The 17935-nt window shown below is 38.3% G+C and overlaps 1 protein-coding gene and 1 long non-coding RNA gene across 5 annotated transcripts in view; one reads left to right on the forward strand and one right to left on the reverse strand.

Moving 5' to 3' along the window:
* Window positions 1-17935, forward strand: part of KIF16B (kinesin family member 16B) — a 308638-nt gene that overhangs the window by 259260 nt on the left and 31443 nt on the right. For all 4 annotated transcript variants that reach the window (XM_033185556.1, XM_033185558.1, XM_033185555.1 and 1 more), the window contains one exon: window positions 9177-9260. In XM_033185556.1, the coding sequence (XP_033041447.1) occupies window positions 9177-9260 (84 nt within the window). The remainder of the gene's footprint in view (window positions 1-9176; window positions 9261-17935) is intronic.
* Window positions 13913-17935, reverse strand: part of LOC117068431 — a 30903-nt gene continuing 26880 nt past the window's right edge. The window contains exon 4 of the long non-coding RNA XR_004431117.1: window positions 13913-15298. This is a non-coding gene — a long non-coding RNA (uncharacterized LOC117068431). The remainder of the gene's footprint in view (window positions 15299-17935) is intronic.

Genomic DNA, 17935 nt, shown 5'->3' on the forward strand with positions numbered 1-17935 from the left:
CATGGTATCTAAAGTGTTACTTCTAACACCGTGTAGGGAGATTTTAATCATCAGCATCTGAGTTATAGAATTTCAGAACTGAAATGAAACTTAAACATCTTGGTTCAATTTCTTCATTTTCTTGATGATGAAACTAGGAACTAGAGAAGTTTTTATACATTGCTCCAGATTATACAACCAGCTATTTGCTGAGCTGAGACTTGAAATCCAATTGCCTCAAATCTTAGGTTATTAAAAGAAAACGACATATGGTGTTAATTTAACTCTTCCATTAAATTTGTAAAAAGAATAATCATTTTTTACTGTTTCTATAAAAATGCATGTTCATTTATAAAAATTTTACATAATACAAGGAAATACAAGAAAAAAGGCAAGATTATCCCAAAATGATTCTATAAATATAATTAATGTTACCATTTAATGAACATTGTTTTAAGTGTCAAAATGAATAGGCACAGATAAGAGAATGGAGATGTAGATTGACAAAAAAGAACTTAAAATCGAAGAACAGGGAAAAAGAGTGAAACAACTTTATGACATTGTGTTTATTCTGGATATGCTATTTTTAAGTATAAACATTACATTTAATTTTACTTAAACAGAAGTGAAAGAAAATGAAAACTGAAGAAATTGCTGAACTTCAAATTAAATTTTTTTCACCACATGATATGTTGTCTCTAAAATATATGTGACTTTAAGATTACTTTTAAAATTGAAATGTTAAGGTCACTAGTTTTCAAATGATGTGGTTCCATTTTATAAATTTACCAATTGACTCTTCTAACAGAGATAAAATTAACTTTATTTTCTCCCACCTCCCAATTTTTTTAAGTTATATTCTGAGATCTTTACATTGTGCTATCTCATGGTTGGATATTTTTGGTCATTCAGTATGTTTTTGAAAGATGCACCTGGATGTGTTTTATCTGAGTTCTTATCTGCTTGAGAATGTGTATTTATAGCCTGCGCACTTGAAAGACCCTTTGGTTAGATAGAAACTTTTTGGGTCACATTTCTTTATCACATTTTATTTTGTGTTGTTATTTTCTCAACTCTGTGTGCTACGTACTAATCTCTTTTTATTGTGCTTGTTCTGCACTTGTTCCTTCTACTGGGGCTTTCATTCCCATCCTGTTTTTGTTTCTTCCATTTCTTTGTTAAAGTCCTGCTGGCTTATATTTTTTTGTGGAAGAGAGGAAGGTGCAGAGGCACTGATTTTTTTAAAGTTTTTTTTTCATTTTAGAATAGCTTTAGACTGTGTTTTTGCCTTTTAATTTGCCTTGTAATATTTTGTTGAAAGCTGGACATGATATATTGGGCAAAAGGAATTGAGGTAGATTGATTTTTAGTGTGAGGTTTTATGTTCATCTGGCAAAGATATAGGCTGGGTTTACTGGTTGATATAGATGTGGTGTCAGAGGCTAAAATTTCCTCTAGTGCCCTTGTTTTTGTCTCCCGTTGTTGTCTTTGGGCTTTCCTGGAGTCTTTTAAAATAGGGTCTGAGGCTTACAGTTCTTTCAGCTGTAATCCCCTGTGATACAGCAGCCCCATGATGTGATGGTAAGATACGGTGAGAGGAAGCCTTCTATAGTCCTGGGGTAGTTTTCAGTCTTTTCGTGAGCCTGCATTGAGTGTTTCACTTAGCCCTGGTCGGTTAGGCTCTGGTAAAACCTAAGGTAGTTAGGTGCTGGTAAAACACTTTCTCTTGAGAGCAAGCCTTGTGAAGAACAGAGAGCTCGGGGAGTATTTAAAAATGGTTACTTTTTCCTTCCCCTGCTCCATCCCCCAGTGTCACAGTGAGAACACATCATTTGAAAACTAGAATCCAACTTCACAGTGAGAACCTGGTGGGGCTCCTGGAGGTAAAACTCTCAAAAGTGTGGAGACCTTCCTCAAGACTGGCCACCCTCAGAGATTTTAACAATCACACTAGTCTATATTTGAGCCTCCAGTGATTCTGGAATTACTGTTCATAGTGTTTCTACCAATACTGGCTCCAGCAGCAGGCTTCAGTGCCAGGCTGAGTTACGATTCTCTGTGTTCACCTGCCTGTCTCTGCAGTCTGAGGGCAGTAGTTTGCCCTATGATCTCACTTCTCCAGTGGATCTAAGAAAAGTTGTTGATCTTCATTTATTTTTCAGCTTTTTTCTTGTCATGAGGACAGGAGTAACTTTTCAGCTCCTCGTGTGTAGGATCAGAAACCAGAAGTCCTATTTTAGAATACTTTTAGATTTATAGAAAAAAATCTGAAGATAGTACAGAGTTCTCATATACCATACTCAGTTTCCCCTAGTATTAACATCTGCCATTAGTATAGTACATTTGTCATAACTAGTGAACTAGTACTGGTACATTATTATTAACTAATGTCTATACTTTATTGATATTTTCTTGGTTTTTACCTAATGGCCTTTTTCTGTTCCAGGATCCCACCCAGGACTCCCCATTATATTTAGTCATTACATCTCCATAGGCCCCTCTTCACTGTGACAGTTTCTTATACTTTCCTTGTTTTCAGTGACCTTGACACTCTTGAGGAAGACTTGTTATGCATTTTTGGGAGGGAAACCACAGAGGTAAAAATGGTATTTTTATCATATCATCTCAAGGATGTATACTATCAGTATGGCTTACCACTGTTGATACTTGATCACGTGGCTGAAGTTTCTCTACTGTAAAGTTACTTGTTTTTCTTCCTTTCCACGCTGTATTATTTGGAAGGAAGTCACTATGCACGGCACACATTTCAGGAGTGGGGAAATAATGGGCTACTTTCCTGAGGGTGACACATCTACATAAATTATTTGGAATTATTCTGAAATGATAGTTGAGTTACCCATTTATTTATTTGTTCTGTCATTCTATTTTGGGTTACCCACCAATATTTTATTTTATTTTTCAAAGTGAATCTTAAACACACCATTTATTTATTCAATTATTCTATTTTGGGTTATCTACCAATACTTTTTCTTTTTAATTTTCTTTTTCAAACTGTCTCAGCTTTGGCCATTGGGAGCTCTTTCACCTGATGCCTGTGTTCCTGTGAGACACCGCGTCTTGGGTTTTTGTTTTCAAGCCCGTCGTGCTTTCTGGCACCACAGGCTGCTGCAGGCTCATCGTCTGTATTCCCTGCCCCATCCTAGAATCAGCCGTTTCTCCAAGAACCGGCTTGCTTTTCTTCCTCTTTTTTACCCTTATTTTCTCTTCTTTCAACGTGTGTATCATTTACTTCTTTGGGCTCTATTTAGAGATGGATGTTGTGGCTTCTACGTGACTATTAATTCTCTGAATTCCTTCTGGGTAGCTTTGGCCGATCACACTTACGGTGTATCCTCTTGAGCTGCCTTTTGCTTATGTTTCATTCAATGTCACCTCACCTCACCCTTTTTACACATAGTTTCAGTTTTGGTTCCTTCTGATTATTTCTCATCTTTAAAGGAAGTAGACTAATGGTGGGAAAACACCAGTGCTTTGTGGGAGCAAGGAGAGGCAGACGCTGGGGAGGAGTAGGGCAGCTGTGGCATGCGCAGACCACTTAGAATTGTCCTGAAACTGTTCTCACCAATTTTTTCCTTCACTTTGAGACACATCTTCTCTTGTTTTCTGGTTCATGGGGGCTGTGGAGTTGCTGGCTGTGGGCGATAAAGCCAAACGCTTGCTCTCTGGCCTTTCCTGCCTCTGTCGTTGGAGACAGGGACTTCCCCAGGCTCCTCCTCTCACAGCCCCTGCTCACCTTCTTCCTTAAGTGGAATTGCATCCTGATCTTTTTCTCATCCCCGTATTTAGTCTCTTTAATCCCAGCATGGGCGGAATGCAGGTGAGGGTGAGGGTGGCTCTGGGCCACCCTTGTCTGCCATCATCTCTTCTCTCCATGGTGGTCTTCTGGATGCTGCTGCCTGGCCGATCATTTGAGCTGTGGCGGTTTCCCAGTTCAGAGACAGTGTTTGTGGTGGTAGCGGTGCTTTTGAAGAAGAGGAAAGGAACAAATCAAGTCGTTGGCTCCACCATCTTTAACCAGAATGGTTTCACCAATTTTTATGGCTTGCAGAAAGATTATTTTTGGTGTAGTCATGCTTTTCAACATGAGACTGTCTCCAAAAAAGTTATAAGGGGAAATGATGATGCTTGTTCTTTTTGGAAATGAAATCTTACAGAAAGAAAGAAATTCTTTTTCCTCCATTACTGAATCCCAAGTATCTTGAACATTTTTATGTAATTCAGAAATACTTACCTGACACCCTTTAGAATGTAGTTGTTGAGAGGAATATATAGAACTTCAGGAACTTAAATTTCTTGAAATATAGGACACTGTATCTCCTTTGTCAGAGGCTACCGAGAAATCCAAGAGGAGTCTCTCCACCTACAGATTGTCGTTCACTGTTCCTGACAGTACTTTCCTCAAGAAAATCAAAACTAGAATATCTGTTCTATTAGAAAAATGAGGCAATAAAAATGAAAATGTGTAAATATAAAGTACTTGAGAGGGAATGAAAATGTTCAGGTAATATTTCTGATTTCATTTTAAACTTTTTATTTAACACGAGAAACCAAATAAAAGATGTTGGTGTGTGGGGGACATGGGTAGAGAGGTCAGGGACAATTCAGAATCGTGTCTTCTGTGAACCTCTCTTATATTCTTAATTTGTCAGAAGTGTTACATTTCAGAAAACAGCACTTTCAGCAAAATGGAAAAGGTTTTTTGGTTGTTGGTTGTTTTGTTTGGTCTTCCAGGCACGGTTATTTGTCCTGACCAGTGACTCTTTTGATCTTAGTAAATTGTCCATTTTTTTAAACTATTTAGGCAGTTTAAATCCTTTACACTTCAGAAATGAATCCTACAGAGAATTGCTTTTGTTGATCTCTTTTGAAATAAATGAGGCAATAGCTTTGCACTTGTGGAGTGATAATAGTCCAGCCCTCTTCTGTACTCTGGCTATCTAACCTGTGGTAAGGGGTTTTGCTATATTATTATTTTAGGAATGAAGCAGTAATTCCTGCCCCTGCTCTCCACCTTCTTCATCCCAGTCATTCAGCAGGTCAACATGAGAGTCCTCATTTTTCAGAGACTCCTTTATTTGAGCTGAGGAAGCCAATTCAAGTAAAGATGATGCTCTTTTTTTCTTTTAGGAGGATGGACTTAGGAATGTGACTGTATTATCTTCTATGTCAGCTATTGTTGTTCCCCAGATGGCCTCCTGTGTCACCTGCCCTGCTATCCCAATAGCTTTCACTATTTTAATGTAGTATGTTTTAAAATATAAGATACTTCTAGTTTTTGTTTTACTTTTGAGTGCCTTAAGAAAAATATTCTTTTGAAATGGATTGGCTTAGGTATAGCTGATCAGCAGCCATCAAATGAGATACTTTTACTACTTGGCAGATAGCACAGCTGATGGAAAATGAAGTGACCCTAGCAGTCACTTAAGTGTCTAAGTTTTATGCAGGATTTAGCTAGATGAAATTGCTGATATTCAACATTTTTTAACTTACAGAACTGGCAATTTCATCTTGTCCAACCTGAGCTTCTAGATAGCAAGGCCTAAGTGGCACTGTTAGGATTCTCTAAAGAGGAGACATGGAGGTGGTTTCCACTGTATCAGAGGAAAGGGACTCCCTCATGTTGCAGTTGAAGCTGTTTCTGATGTAAACATCATTATTTTAATGGGGGCATGTTTTTCCTATATTTTACATTATGGCCTTGGCTTTCTTCTTTGGCTTGTTCATGTCCCAGCTCCACCTATAGGACGTGGGCCCATTAGCTCACATTTCTATCATGAGCCTCATTGGAACTTCTGCAACTGTCCTTTTCTCCATCCTACCCATACTTTATTATAAAGATAGCTGCCATTGTTCTTAGTTTTTACTTGGAGAGAGTTAAGATGATAGTCGCTAACTAACTTTGTATGTCCTGGAATGGACTTCTGGGGAGCTCCAGCCCTATCCTGCTTCCTGCTATTCTCCACTGCTGTGCTGACCCTGGACTGGGGTACAGGTCCTCAGCAGGGTCCCATTGACACCTCTTGTTGGAACTGTTGATGACTGCCTTGGAGTGGTATGTTCATGTTTCTGGTTACATACACTTAGGAGGAATCACTCTCTTTCATCTTTACTCTAGATCCCCAAAGACTTTGCGACAGTGTCTTTCATGCACTGCAGACGCCCCTTATAGCTTTATCCCGAGAGGCCTGGAGTCGGTCCTGACTTTGTCGCCATGACTCTGAGCCTTTCCAAGTCACTTAACTCCGGGCCCGGGTGTCTTAAACTCTAAAGTCAGACAGTTGAGTGTCATGGTCCTGTGATTATAGGCCTGAAAGTCACTTAGAATTGGCCTTTTCCTCCTAAAATCTGAACAAGAGTGTTGTACATAATTTACACATAGTTATTTCACAGGCTGAATATTAATAGCACCGAATGCTTGCCTCCATCTGGGTCTGGAGAAGGAACGCCACTATTGACTAGGAGGAGAAGTGAATGCTTGCTCCCTCCCCACTTCCACTGCCTAAAGTCCTTTTATTGCACGATTTCTGATTGATCATGTGAGTGTAACTATAAATTTCCCCTGACAGAAACCACATCACCTCATCAGCCACATAAAGAGAACGACAAAACAACCAACTGTGAAAGCATGCTTGCCAAGCTTTCAGTACCACAGCATCGGGGGAAGCGGGAGGTACATTTGTACTGGAGGAGATGGAGGCTGGAGGGAGCCGGAAGATGAACTCTGCTATACCTGTCTTCTCTGAGCTGCAACATGGGGGGGGTGTGTTTGTGCCAGTGAGGCCAGGTTCCGGAAAACCCTTTGCCACGTCACCACGGCTTCCCAGTGGATGCAGAGAGGCCACACAGGAATGTGGGCGTGCCACTTGCTCAGTAATTACCAGATCTCTAACAGCCAATAATATAGCTAAAATCCATTCACTAAATCTTCATGGAACCCTTTTAAAGTTTGGTTTCATTTTCTATGGTTTTATTTCAGCAGAGAATGCTCGGGCTCAGAGAAACGTAGCTAGTAAGCTGGTTAGTGGTCAAGCCAAGATTCAGACGGGGTCTATCTTGCCTCAGTGCCCATGGTCTTTCACTTTACCTTCAACTGATTTTAAAGTTGGATGTCAACCAACTAAACATTGGTGAGAAACAGAGATGGGGAAACCCATCCCTTGGTGTTACCTGCAACCCATTCCAAGGTTTCTCTGCTTTGGTAGAAAGAACACCAGGGGGAATGAAACAAACATCTGCCCAACTTCAGTCAACTTTTAAGACAGGCTATAAAGTCATCAAAGACAACTTTAAGAGAGTGAAAAGGCAAGTTATTCTTACTTAAGGAAAAGACACACAACGAATTTAAAAATGGACAAAAGAGTTGAACAGACACTTCCTAAAAATGACTAACCAGACGTCAATGAGCAGGTAAAGAGATGTTTGACAACATCAGTCAGCAGAGAAATGCAAATGTGAACCACAATAGACATGACCCACCAGCACTGCTAAGAAGGACGACCGTAGTACCAAGTGCTGGTGAAGATCTGGAGCAACCACATCTCTCAGTCACTTCTGATAGGAGTGTCAGTTACTAAAACTGTTTTGGAAACCATTTGTTAGTTTCAAATACAGCTGAGCACACACACACTATATATAACCCAGCATTTCCAACACTTAAGAGTATGACCATCAGAAATATGTACATACGTTTCTCAGAAGATTTATAGGAAAGTGATCATAGCAGCACAATTTCTAGTAGCCAAAAACTGGAAGCTAACAAGCCCAACAGCAAGATAATGAACAAATATATTATGGAATGTTCACATAGTGGAATACCATACCACAATAAAAATGAGCAAACTATTGCTACACAGAACAGCATGGTTGGATCTCACAAACATGATGCTGAACAAAAGGAGGTAGACACAAAAGAGTTCATACTGTATGACATCTTTGACATAAAGTTCAAAAGTAGGAAAAAAACAAACAATGCTATTGTCATAGTGTCAGGCCTGCATTAACTTTTGTAGGGGTGAGAGGAAGTGCCTGGAAGGGAGCAAGTGCAGTTCTTGGGGTGCTGGCAGTGTTCTGTTTCTTGATCCAAGTGCTGGTTACACAGCTTGTTCAGATTTCGAAAACACATCCAGTTCTTCCCTTGTGATATGTGCACTTTTCTGTATGTATATTATATTTTAATACTATGTTTTAAAAGTATTATATATACAGATGCTAGTCTTTAATTTTTGACTCCCACTGTGGCAATATAAATTTAAATCAACTTAGTGATTTGCATAGACATAAAATTGGAATTTTGTGACATATTGTGCCCTACATTATGGAAGAAATGCTCATTTTTTTCTTGGTAATGCTTCATTGGCTTCAATTTGTCTGGTCCCGACAAATTGAGAAAGGAAGGAAATAGTGAATTCTGCAACTGCAGCAATTATTGCTCCTTAGCATTTATTCAGCCAAGGCAACACTGGCTAGTCGGATTCTCGCCAGATTATATAATCCTCTCTTGCCTGGGAATCTGTAGTAAAACTTATTGTTGATAATTTTTGTACGTTCAAGAAGGAAAGCATAAGAGAAATACTATGAAAGGCTAAGATCAGGCTAAAACGAAATCTGAACCTTCACTTTTAGGAAGCAAGGTGAAAAGATGCAGAGAGAAGTCCTCTTTTCACATGGGCAGTCTTCATTCGCAGTGGTAACTGAAAAGACAGTACTGAATATTTAGAGAACCTTAGCAATAGTCTGAAAACGATTTTACAGAATGTTCAGGTAGTGTATAGGTTGAATTTTCAAATTATTATTTCAACACAAAACTAATTGAATTCTAGTTAAAAAAGGGGACTGAAAGAAGAACAAACATGTTTTAAAAAACAAAAAGTATAAAACACCACCTGGCACAGAGTCTGATATGTCATCTGAGACAGAATGTTGAGAATCAGTTTCATTCTTCCGTGGAGTTCCCATTGTCCTGTCTTCTCATTTGACCACTGGGGAATCTGAGCCAAGGTTGCTTTATCTGTTGAAGGTCACACAGTTGGTGATAAAGCAAAGCAGAACCCACTATCTTTAAACTTTCAGCCTCTTTATTTTCACCCCATAGAAGAGATTTCAAATAATAGATTAATAATAGCCCAACAATTAATAGGTGTGGTGTTAATGCATGTCTTTTAAAATGTCTTTTTCAGCTTGCTGCCCTTGAATTTCCTCCAAAGAAACTATTTGGAAATAAGGATGAACGTGTGATTGCTGAGAGACGAAGTCACTTAGAGGTAACAGAATTAAGCTGCTTTTCCTCTATGTATGTAGAAAATGTGCCATCTGACCGTTAAGAATTGTTTCTGTTAAGTACTATTACATTTCTTCACAAGTGTGAAGGTGCTGCCTCATTAACACAGGAGATGGCAGCAGTAGATTATGAAGATATGATATCAGCTTGTTTAAAATACAAGTCCTTATCTTCCTCTGGTCTAGCGGAACATTTTTCTTATTTTTAAGAAGATACATTTATTCTAAGGGTTAGGAAGCAGGATGTGAGTGAGAACTAAATATTCACCATAGACAGATGGTATGTGATACAGGATAAGAGTACAAAGCTTGCTGCAAAATCTTGGAATTAATTAACTGAAGATTTATAGTATTACATCATTGTTGCTTTTTCAAGAGAGTTGGAAGCAAAAAGACACATACCTATTTTAGTCATGGGTAGATTTCATTCGACTTATTTTAACTTAATCTTCCAAGCCAACTACATGTAGAACTCTGGTTTAACACAACTGTTGTTTTTCGGACTGCCTCACTGCCAGTGCACATTGTTGACTGCTTTATCTAGTTTGTATTTCTTTTTCGGGATATAGTTGCTTATTTGGTTGGAGATGCTAATGAGGCTGAGTCTTTTCACCAAGCCAGGGACCAGTTGTTTTCTTTAAGAATGGTGAAAGCATGATCATGGCTGGTCCTTGCTTATTGGTCACTGTCTTGCCATTGTGAACCATTGAGGCAGACAAGGGGCAGAAGTACAGACAGCTAATGACAACCTAGTATCAGCAAGCTTTCAGGGAGACCCAGAGTTCCCCTTGCTACTTCATTTGTTTTTGTTTTTGTTTTTGTTTTGTTTGAGACGGAGTCTTGCTCTGTTGCCCAGGCTGGAGTTCAATGGCATGATCTCGGCTCACTGCAACCTCCACCTCCCAGGTTCAAGCGATTCTCCTGCCTCAGCCTCCTGAGTAGCTGGGATTACAGGTGTGCCCCACCACGCCCAGCTAATTTTTGTATTTTTAGCAGAGATGGTGTTTCACCACATTGACCAGGCTGGTCTCAAACTCTTGACCTCAAGCCATCCTCGTGCCTCAGCCTCTCAACGTGCTGGGATCACAGGCATGAGCCACCGCACCCGGCCCTTTGCTACTTCTTTAAGAGTAATAATAGTAAGACCTGTTGGAAATAAAGTCAAATAAGGAAAGTCCTGAGAGAGCCCTTTCTGGATTGTGAAGTGCTACATAGAAAGTAGGTATTCTCATTCCTGGTGACAGCCAGTTAAAATTGGCTGCCCATGGCATGCACTTCATGCCACTGAACAAGGATTAGGGAAATTTCTAGAGGCTGGAGATTCCCATGAGAGCAGAAGGAGAGAAGTGGGAGCAAAGGAGAAATGGAAGACTGGGAGGTTGTTGTCCATGAGGAGCATTTTAGAGTTTTGAGATCTTGAATATAGAACCACTCTGATAAAAGAGGAGTTTCAGGATGCAGCCATGTGTAGAGGCATTTGAGTTAGACTATAGAGTTACGCATCTGAAGAAGTAATTCAACCTAGAATGGCATGATCCTGATACCCAACTGAAGAATTTGTCTTCAAGGAAAAGATGATTGCAGTGAGTCTGCTTGATCAAGTTTTCTCTAAGGTTTGATTGTATCTTACAAAAAAATTAAAAAATAACAGTAGAACTGGGGATTATTTTCTTTACCTAACTCCTCCCTGCCTTCATTAACTAGATCTGCCTTTATTGGAAACATGGAAAATGATGGTTTATAAACTTGTTTTTATATGTCAACAGAAAATAGATTGTTGTCCTCCCTGGCTACTCAGGGTTGTGGTTAAACTCACATGGTGCACAGCTGTGCCATGACCGATTGGGCATTTTGTGTGCCGTGCATTTGTGAGCACGGCACTGGGTACCTTTGGTTTTCCATTCCAACTTCCTGAGTTAGAGCAAAGTTTAGGGCACTCTTTCATTGTTAATGCTTTCAGGTGGAACCTATGTTTGTCCTTTTGACATCTAATACTTCATCACTTAACCCTTCTAAACCATCAGCTGCTGATGAGCAGAGTTTTATGTTAATGTCTCTGCCTAGGCAAGGAACCCTTCCTTCCTTGGCTGTGACTGTTATTTATCTGTGGCATTATCTTTTAGAGAACAGCTTCCACACCTTATGGAAATAAGCACTTACTTTTGAAATATAATGCATTTCGCCTAATGTTGACTGTTAAATCTTAGAATATTATCTTCTTTTCAAGGAGCAAGTGTAAGTAACCTTCACTTTAATAGAAAGTTAATCTGAGATTCTTGAGTTAATTCCCTGCGACTATTTTCATATGAAAATCAACTTAGTTATTTTCTCTGAACTTCCCGTTTAATTCAACAAACATTTATTTAATTCCTTACTACATGCTGGAGACAGTGGTAGGTGTTACATATAATACAAAGACAAATGAGATATTTCCTTTCCTCTAAGTGCATGTGTTTAAATTCCTATATGAAACTTTACCTAGTGGTATGTTATAAATACATAAACACACATGGATTCAAGTAAGACACATCTGCAGTAGCTAATAAATGTGATGTCTGCTTAAAAGAAATTATCTGACCAATTATTAATATCCAGAAATGCAACTTTCTGAACCTCACCGTGATATAGCTGTATAAAGTAGTGTTTTAAGTAGGCATTCAATTGTGTTTTAATCTTCCTTCTATTAAGATATTTCTAAGATTTGGACCTCGTGTTTGAGTTTATTAGCAAAAGTATAAAGTGTTTTCATGTTAAAAACATAAACACCATTTTGGCACTCTCAAGTTATAAAAGTTAAGTCTGTTAAAATATTTATTTTTAGAAATGATGGATAGGAACAGAAATTTCTTACTGTTGTCAGATGTTTTGGAGATTAATTTTTTTACCTTGGAGCAAGGAGTATTGGTTGTGTGTCTGGTGGTGGGTGGTGATAGTGTAGGGGCTGGAAATTGTAACATTTAACATACTGCACCGCATATAGGCAGAAGTAAGAATGTGATGATGGTAAGTTAGTAGGTAGAGGAGTATAAATTGAGTCATAAGTGCTAATCTCATTGCCAACCTTCTATCTTCTCCACTGATACCTAGCCAATTTTGGTTTGTAGCTGGAGCCAGTTTTTTCAGAATCTAGCTAATGATTGCTTTACATCTCATGCTTAAATGCTCCCAGCACTTTTGTTCAAAAAGAACTATAGAATCTTAGAAGATTTCTAACATGGGTAGATCGCCATATGCTGCCATCCTGGCCCAGCTCAACCAGTTCAGTGTAACTGTGCATGTTGTGGGCAGTCAGAGGCGTGTGCTAACACTCCTCGTATGTGACATGCTTCCCAGGCTCCAGACATTCCTTTCGGTAGCCCTGACAACTGCCTGGGAGACATGTGTTGGCAGATACACCAGTGGAGGTAACAGGAAAAGAATGTACCTAGTCTCTGATGTGTTAGTTTGAGCAAAAGGTGCTTCTTAATGTATTTTCAGTGAGATAGCGTAACTTAGGTTGAGCCATTAGAAACTGCCATTGTGTTGTAGACCAGAAATGGTGGAGTATCAGCAATTTCATATGCTTCACATAGTGCCGGCTTTCCCACATTTGCCTGCTGTTTATGAAGGCCAAGCATGAGTGGAAAGTGCTTATGATATCCTGTCACATGTTCCTCACAACCAGTTTGTGAGGTAAGTTCTACCATTATCTTCATCTTACAGGGGAAGACCTATGTCTTGGGGAGGAGAAAGAGGGTCACTAAAGGTAGTAAGTGGCAAAGCCACAGTTCATACTCAGTTGTCTTTTAGAACAAACCCCTTCTTTTAATCAACTAACTCTTAAGTTTGGAATGGAGTTGGTTCTTCCTGTAAAGAAATGCCTTTGCTGTTGAAAAAAGTCACCTTCCAGTGTTATCACTACAGTGTTAACTAAGATCCACTGTCTAATTATTTATTCTTAAATACCATTCCAGTTATTCAGCAATTATTGAGCACCTGCTGTGGGCCAAGCAGTGTTCTAGAACTGAAGAAACTAGTTAATAACACAGACCCCTTTTCTCATCTCTTAAGTAACCATGGCAGTAAGGATGGCTTGTATTTATAATCCTATTTTCTTTGTTCAAGGAAAGATGTTTATTGTGATTGCTGATTTCAAATATTCACTTTGTGAGTAATAAAAGGTTCTGAATCTCGGTTGCTTACAGCTTTGTTTATTTATGAGATGTCACATTGTTCTTGTGAGGATTTAAGAGTATGTCAAATTCACCAAAGTATAAAAAAGGACATTTTATGTGAATTACTGAAGAATATAAGCTTAGAATATCTTTAAAGACATTTTTATGGCTTTAAATATTGTGCATATTATATAAAACATATATATATAATAAATATACACATAGCCATAGTATATAAATATGTATATCCAAATGGATATCAAATTGAGTTCTAATAAATGTGGTATGTAGTATTTCTTAACCATGGGCCTGAAACATCTCAAGCTGAACCATATGTTTCTAGAATATTCTGTTTCTCAAACTGCCAGAGATGAAGGACCAGTTATTTAATTCCATCACTTATCAGTACTTGTGCACAATGAATGACAATTAATTACAAGAAAACAATAAATAAAAAGGACATACAAAATAGAAGTACAATTCTTTTCTTTAATATATATAGATTCAGCAGACATAAAATTAGTTAAATTGAAGTAAAAGTGTCTGAAACATGGGTCACACTTTGAATAGCACTGCTTTGGAACATTCATGAAACCTCACCTCTACTTCTCTAAGACTCCTGTCACTTTTTACATGTATCAAAAGCTATGTTTATGTCTCACATCTTCCCTGCTGTGCTCTTCAGTACTTGAAGTCGGCAGAATTGATGTCTAATTCAATTCCTAATCTCCCGTTATACTTCACACATGCTTCACCCTCACTGAATTATCAGAAAATCTTTCCAAATTAGCCCCAAGTTAATGAGTTTTCTGTTTTATTTTTGTTCATTGATGAAAGGTGCATTTTGGGTTTCTAATTTCAGAGAACATTATCTACTTGGAAATAGTTCTGCTAATCATTTTAATAATCTATCATTTCAAAGAGTAACTATAATTAATGAAAAAAATGAAATCCTCTAAAACCACAAAACTTTCCAGAATAATACAGTCACTTTTGGAAGTAAGAAGCTGAGACATCCTAGGAAATTTTCTTCAAAACTGCCTAGAAAACTGGAGCAGCCAGCAACTGAAATCTACCGCTTCTGTCCCCATTTTCATCTCTTTAGCTTGAGCATTAAGATAGATCAAAAGAAATATGATAGCTAGGAGTGTGGACCTTAGAGCAGAGCATCTTAGTTTTGAGTACTGATTCTGCTCCTTTGGAATTATTTAAGTTTCAGTTTCCTTCTCTGAACAATGAGGATAATAATAACACTGTCCTAGAGCTGTACTGAGAATTAAATGTGATTGCATATGCAACACAGAATCTGGTACAAAGAAAAACACTCAAAAATGTTAGTTGATCCCATGATGATAGTGATGATTGTGGTGGTGGTGATAGTGATAATGATGACAAGGAAAATGATGGAGCCTTATGGTACATTTCAGAGCTGTTTTAAGAGCCAAGGGAAGGCAAAAGAACACCACTCCCCAGCAATCATGAAATGTAACAATAGTAGTATCTCAGTTTATTACATTTACTTGCAAAATCAATAGAGACACTAAAATCGTGTCACTATTCTTATTCATGATGATTCCTGGAAGATACCGGAACTCTGGCTGTAATACCAGCCTGTCTTTCAACCTGTAAGATTGTAATCTGAAAAATAGAAATGACTTTCTGAAAGATTTAATCATGGTGGAGCTGTTGTCCAAAATGATAAAGATTAGGAGGCATAGGATCATTATGAAAGGAGCACAGTTCCTCCAGATTGACACAGTGGTTATTTACAGCTGATTAGTTTTCTTGGCATGTCTACCAGGTCATTGACTGCAAGACTGCCCACTCTGAAGTCCCCAGCTGACTTGGTGTATGCCCTGGACTTCTACCTGTGAAAGAAATAGACAAGTATCAATCAGTTTCAGCCAAAAAATCCCAGGAATACATCTATTTTTAAAGCAATGTTAGATTTATTGATTTACCACAACAAGGAAAAACCATGTGAACCGCAGGAACCATGCAAGCTTTTCAGTAAGAAGGTATTAAAAGGAAGTTATTAAGAATTTGGATTTGTAATAGATAATTTGGGGAAGAATGCAGGAAAACAGGGCTTTGTTCTGGATTGGATGCTGGGGGCAATTCTCTGATTGAGTGTATTAATAATTCTTATCTAGAAAGCAAGAAGAACAGAGTGAGGTTTAAAACATGATTGAGGCCGGGCAGGGTTGCTCACGCCTGTAATCCCAGCACTTTGGGAGGCCGAGGCGTGCGGATCACAAGGTCAGGAGATTGAGACCATCCTGGCTAACACGGTGAAATCCTATCTCTACTAAAAATACAAAAAAATTAGCTGGGTGTGGTGGTGGGTGCCTGTAGTCCCAGCTGCTTGGGAGGCTGAGGCAGGAGAATGACATGAACCCGGGAGGCGGAACCTGCAGTGAGCCAAGATCGCACCACTGCACTCCAGCCTGGGTGACAGAGCAAGACTCTGTCTCAATTAAAAAAAAAAAAACATGATTGATAAGCCAAGATATGGAATCAACCCAAGCATCCATTAGTGGGTGAATGGATAAAGAAAATATAGTATATATACACAATGGAATGTTATTCAGCCTTAAAAAGAATTTGCAGCAATATGAATGGAACTGGAAGTCATTATGTTAAGTTGTTAAGTGCAATAAGCCAGGAACAGAAAGACAAATACTGCATGTTCTCAATCATATGTGGGAGCAAAAAAAGTAGATCTCATGGGGATAGAGAGTAGAATGGTGGTTACCAGAGGCTGAGAAGGGGATGAAGGTGGGTGAAGAGAAGTTGGTTAATGGGTACAAAAATACAATTAGAAGGAATAAGTTCTAGTATTTGATAATACAGTGTGACTATTATAGTTAATTATAACTTGTTGTGTATTTCAAAATAGCTGGAAGATATGAATTGTAATGTTCTTAACACAAAGTAAAGAAAAATGAGGTGATGGATATTCCAGTTACCCTGAAATTACACATTTTATACAGATATCAACATCTCATACAGCCCAAAAATATGTGCAACTAGAGCATATCAATAAAAAGTATGAATGATAGAAAGCACTGTATTAGCCCAGAAAAGGAAATACTTGATTATATTTGATCACAGTGTTCATGTTTTTGTCTTTGATCTGACACTATTATGCAGTGGTCTTTTTTTTTATTTTTATTTTTTGGGCTTGATCCTTCATGGTCACAGAGTAGCCTTGTCTGGCGCTGATATTCTTTGAAATTGTTTGTGGTCCACGGGAGAACACTACAGCTTAGCTGTGAGAATGCCAGGCCAGTTCCTAACTGCTTTTCTTTTATTTTTCTCTCAGTAAAGGGATGCCCAGAGTTTATAGGCATTGTCCTGTCTAATGGGAGACGTAAAGTAAATGAAGAACTGTTTCCAAAATAAAGTCTCAGTAGTTCAAATGACTTATCTGCCAAATACAGGTATTAGTAATGGCTGTCAGTACTGATACATCACCACCACCACCACTCCACGGCCAGGAGTCACCTTTCTGGCTTATGGTGCCTGCAACACACAGCCCAGTTTTTCCTGACTAAAAACACTTTCTCATTCTACTTTAGTTTTATTTTACTCTCAAACCTTGAATTTTCAATAATAGAATTATTTGGTTTACACATTTTATAGATTGAGCCTTTTTGGTTTCAAAGTAAATATCAAGAAGTAAAAATCCTAGGATTTCTGAGTTTCCTCAGTCATTTACCTATTGGAAAGATATTAGGCAGTTCTACATTTAATGTTCTTTTCATCTATTCTCTGCTGATCTTACAGCACATATAATAATAGAACCATTATCAAACTTAGAGATTAAATAAATACCTCATAGGAAGAACCGTTTTCTTCCTCATTTAGGTTTTTATTTTTTCTTCTGGTTATCTAGTTATTTACATTAGCAGGAGCTGTTTCCTGTTATTAGTCCATTACCACTATCATCAATAGCAAAGCATTTTTGAAAGGTGTTATGTTTAGTGGCTGTTGGAGTATTCAAGGAAATTGAATTGGAGTGTGGAGGCTTTTCCATGTTGGTGGCTCTTGGAGTCAGAGAAGCTGAAGATGCTGCAATCCTGAGGCTAATTGCCTGTCAAATCATTTTATACAACAGAAATCCTATGTATATGTGTTAGTGCTTTATGAATGCAACAATGAGCGAGAGTCTCCAATTGGAGGGTAAGTGGGAAAAATCTCACTTTGGTTTTCATGAGCAGTCATTGATGTAAGAGGAAAGCAAAATTAAGACAGCTCTTTTCAAGAATAATAACAACTTCTAAACTCAGATGGAGGTCTAGGGGAGAAAAGGGAGGACTCACTACAGTGTCATCAAACAGTTGTACTCTGCCATTTGTCTCCTTCTTATTCCCCAAATGACATTCAGTATTGAGATGATGGCTAACCACTCAGGGAGTCAAAGCACACTATAAGCAGAAAGTTGTTCTCCATCTTTGGGCTTCCAATTTAAACTCTAAGCTGGAAATCAGGATCTTCATTTC

Source organism: Trachypithecus francoisi, unplaced genomic scaffold (genome assembly GCF_009764315.1).
Source record: "Trachypithecus francoisi isolate TF-2019V2 unplaced genomic scaffold, Tfra_2.0 Lachesis_group21, whole genome shotgun sequence".
Taxonomy (NCBI): Eukaryota; Metazoa; Chordata; class Mammalia; order Primates; family Cercopithecidae; genus Trachypithecus; species Trachypithecus francoisi.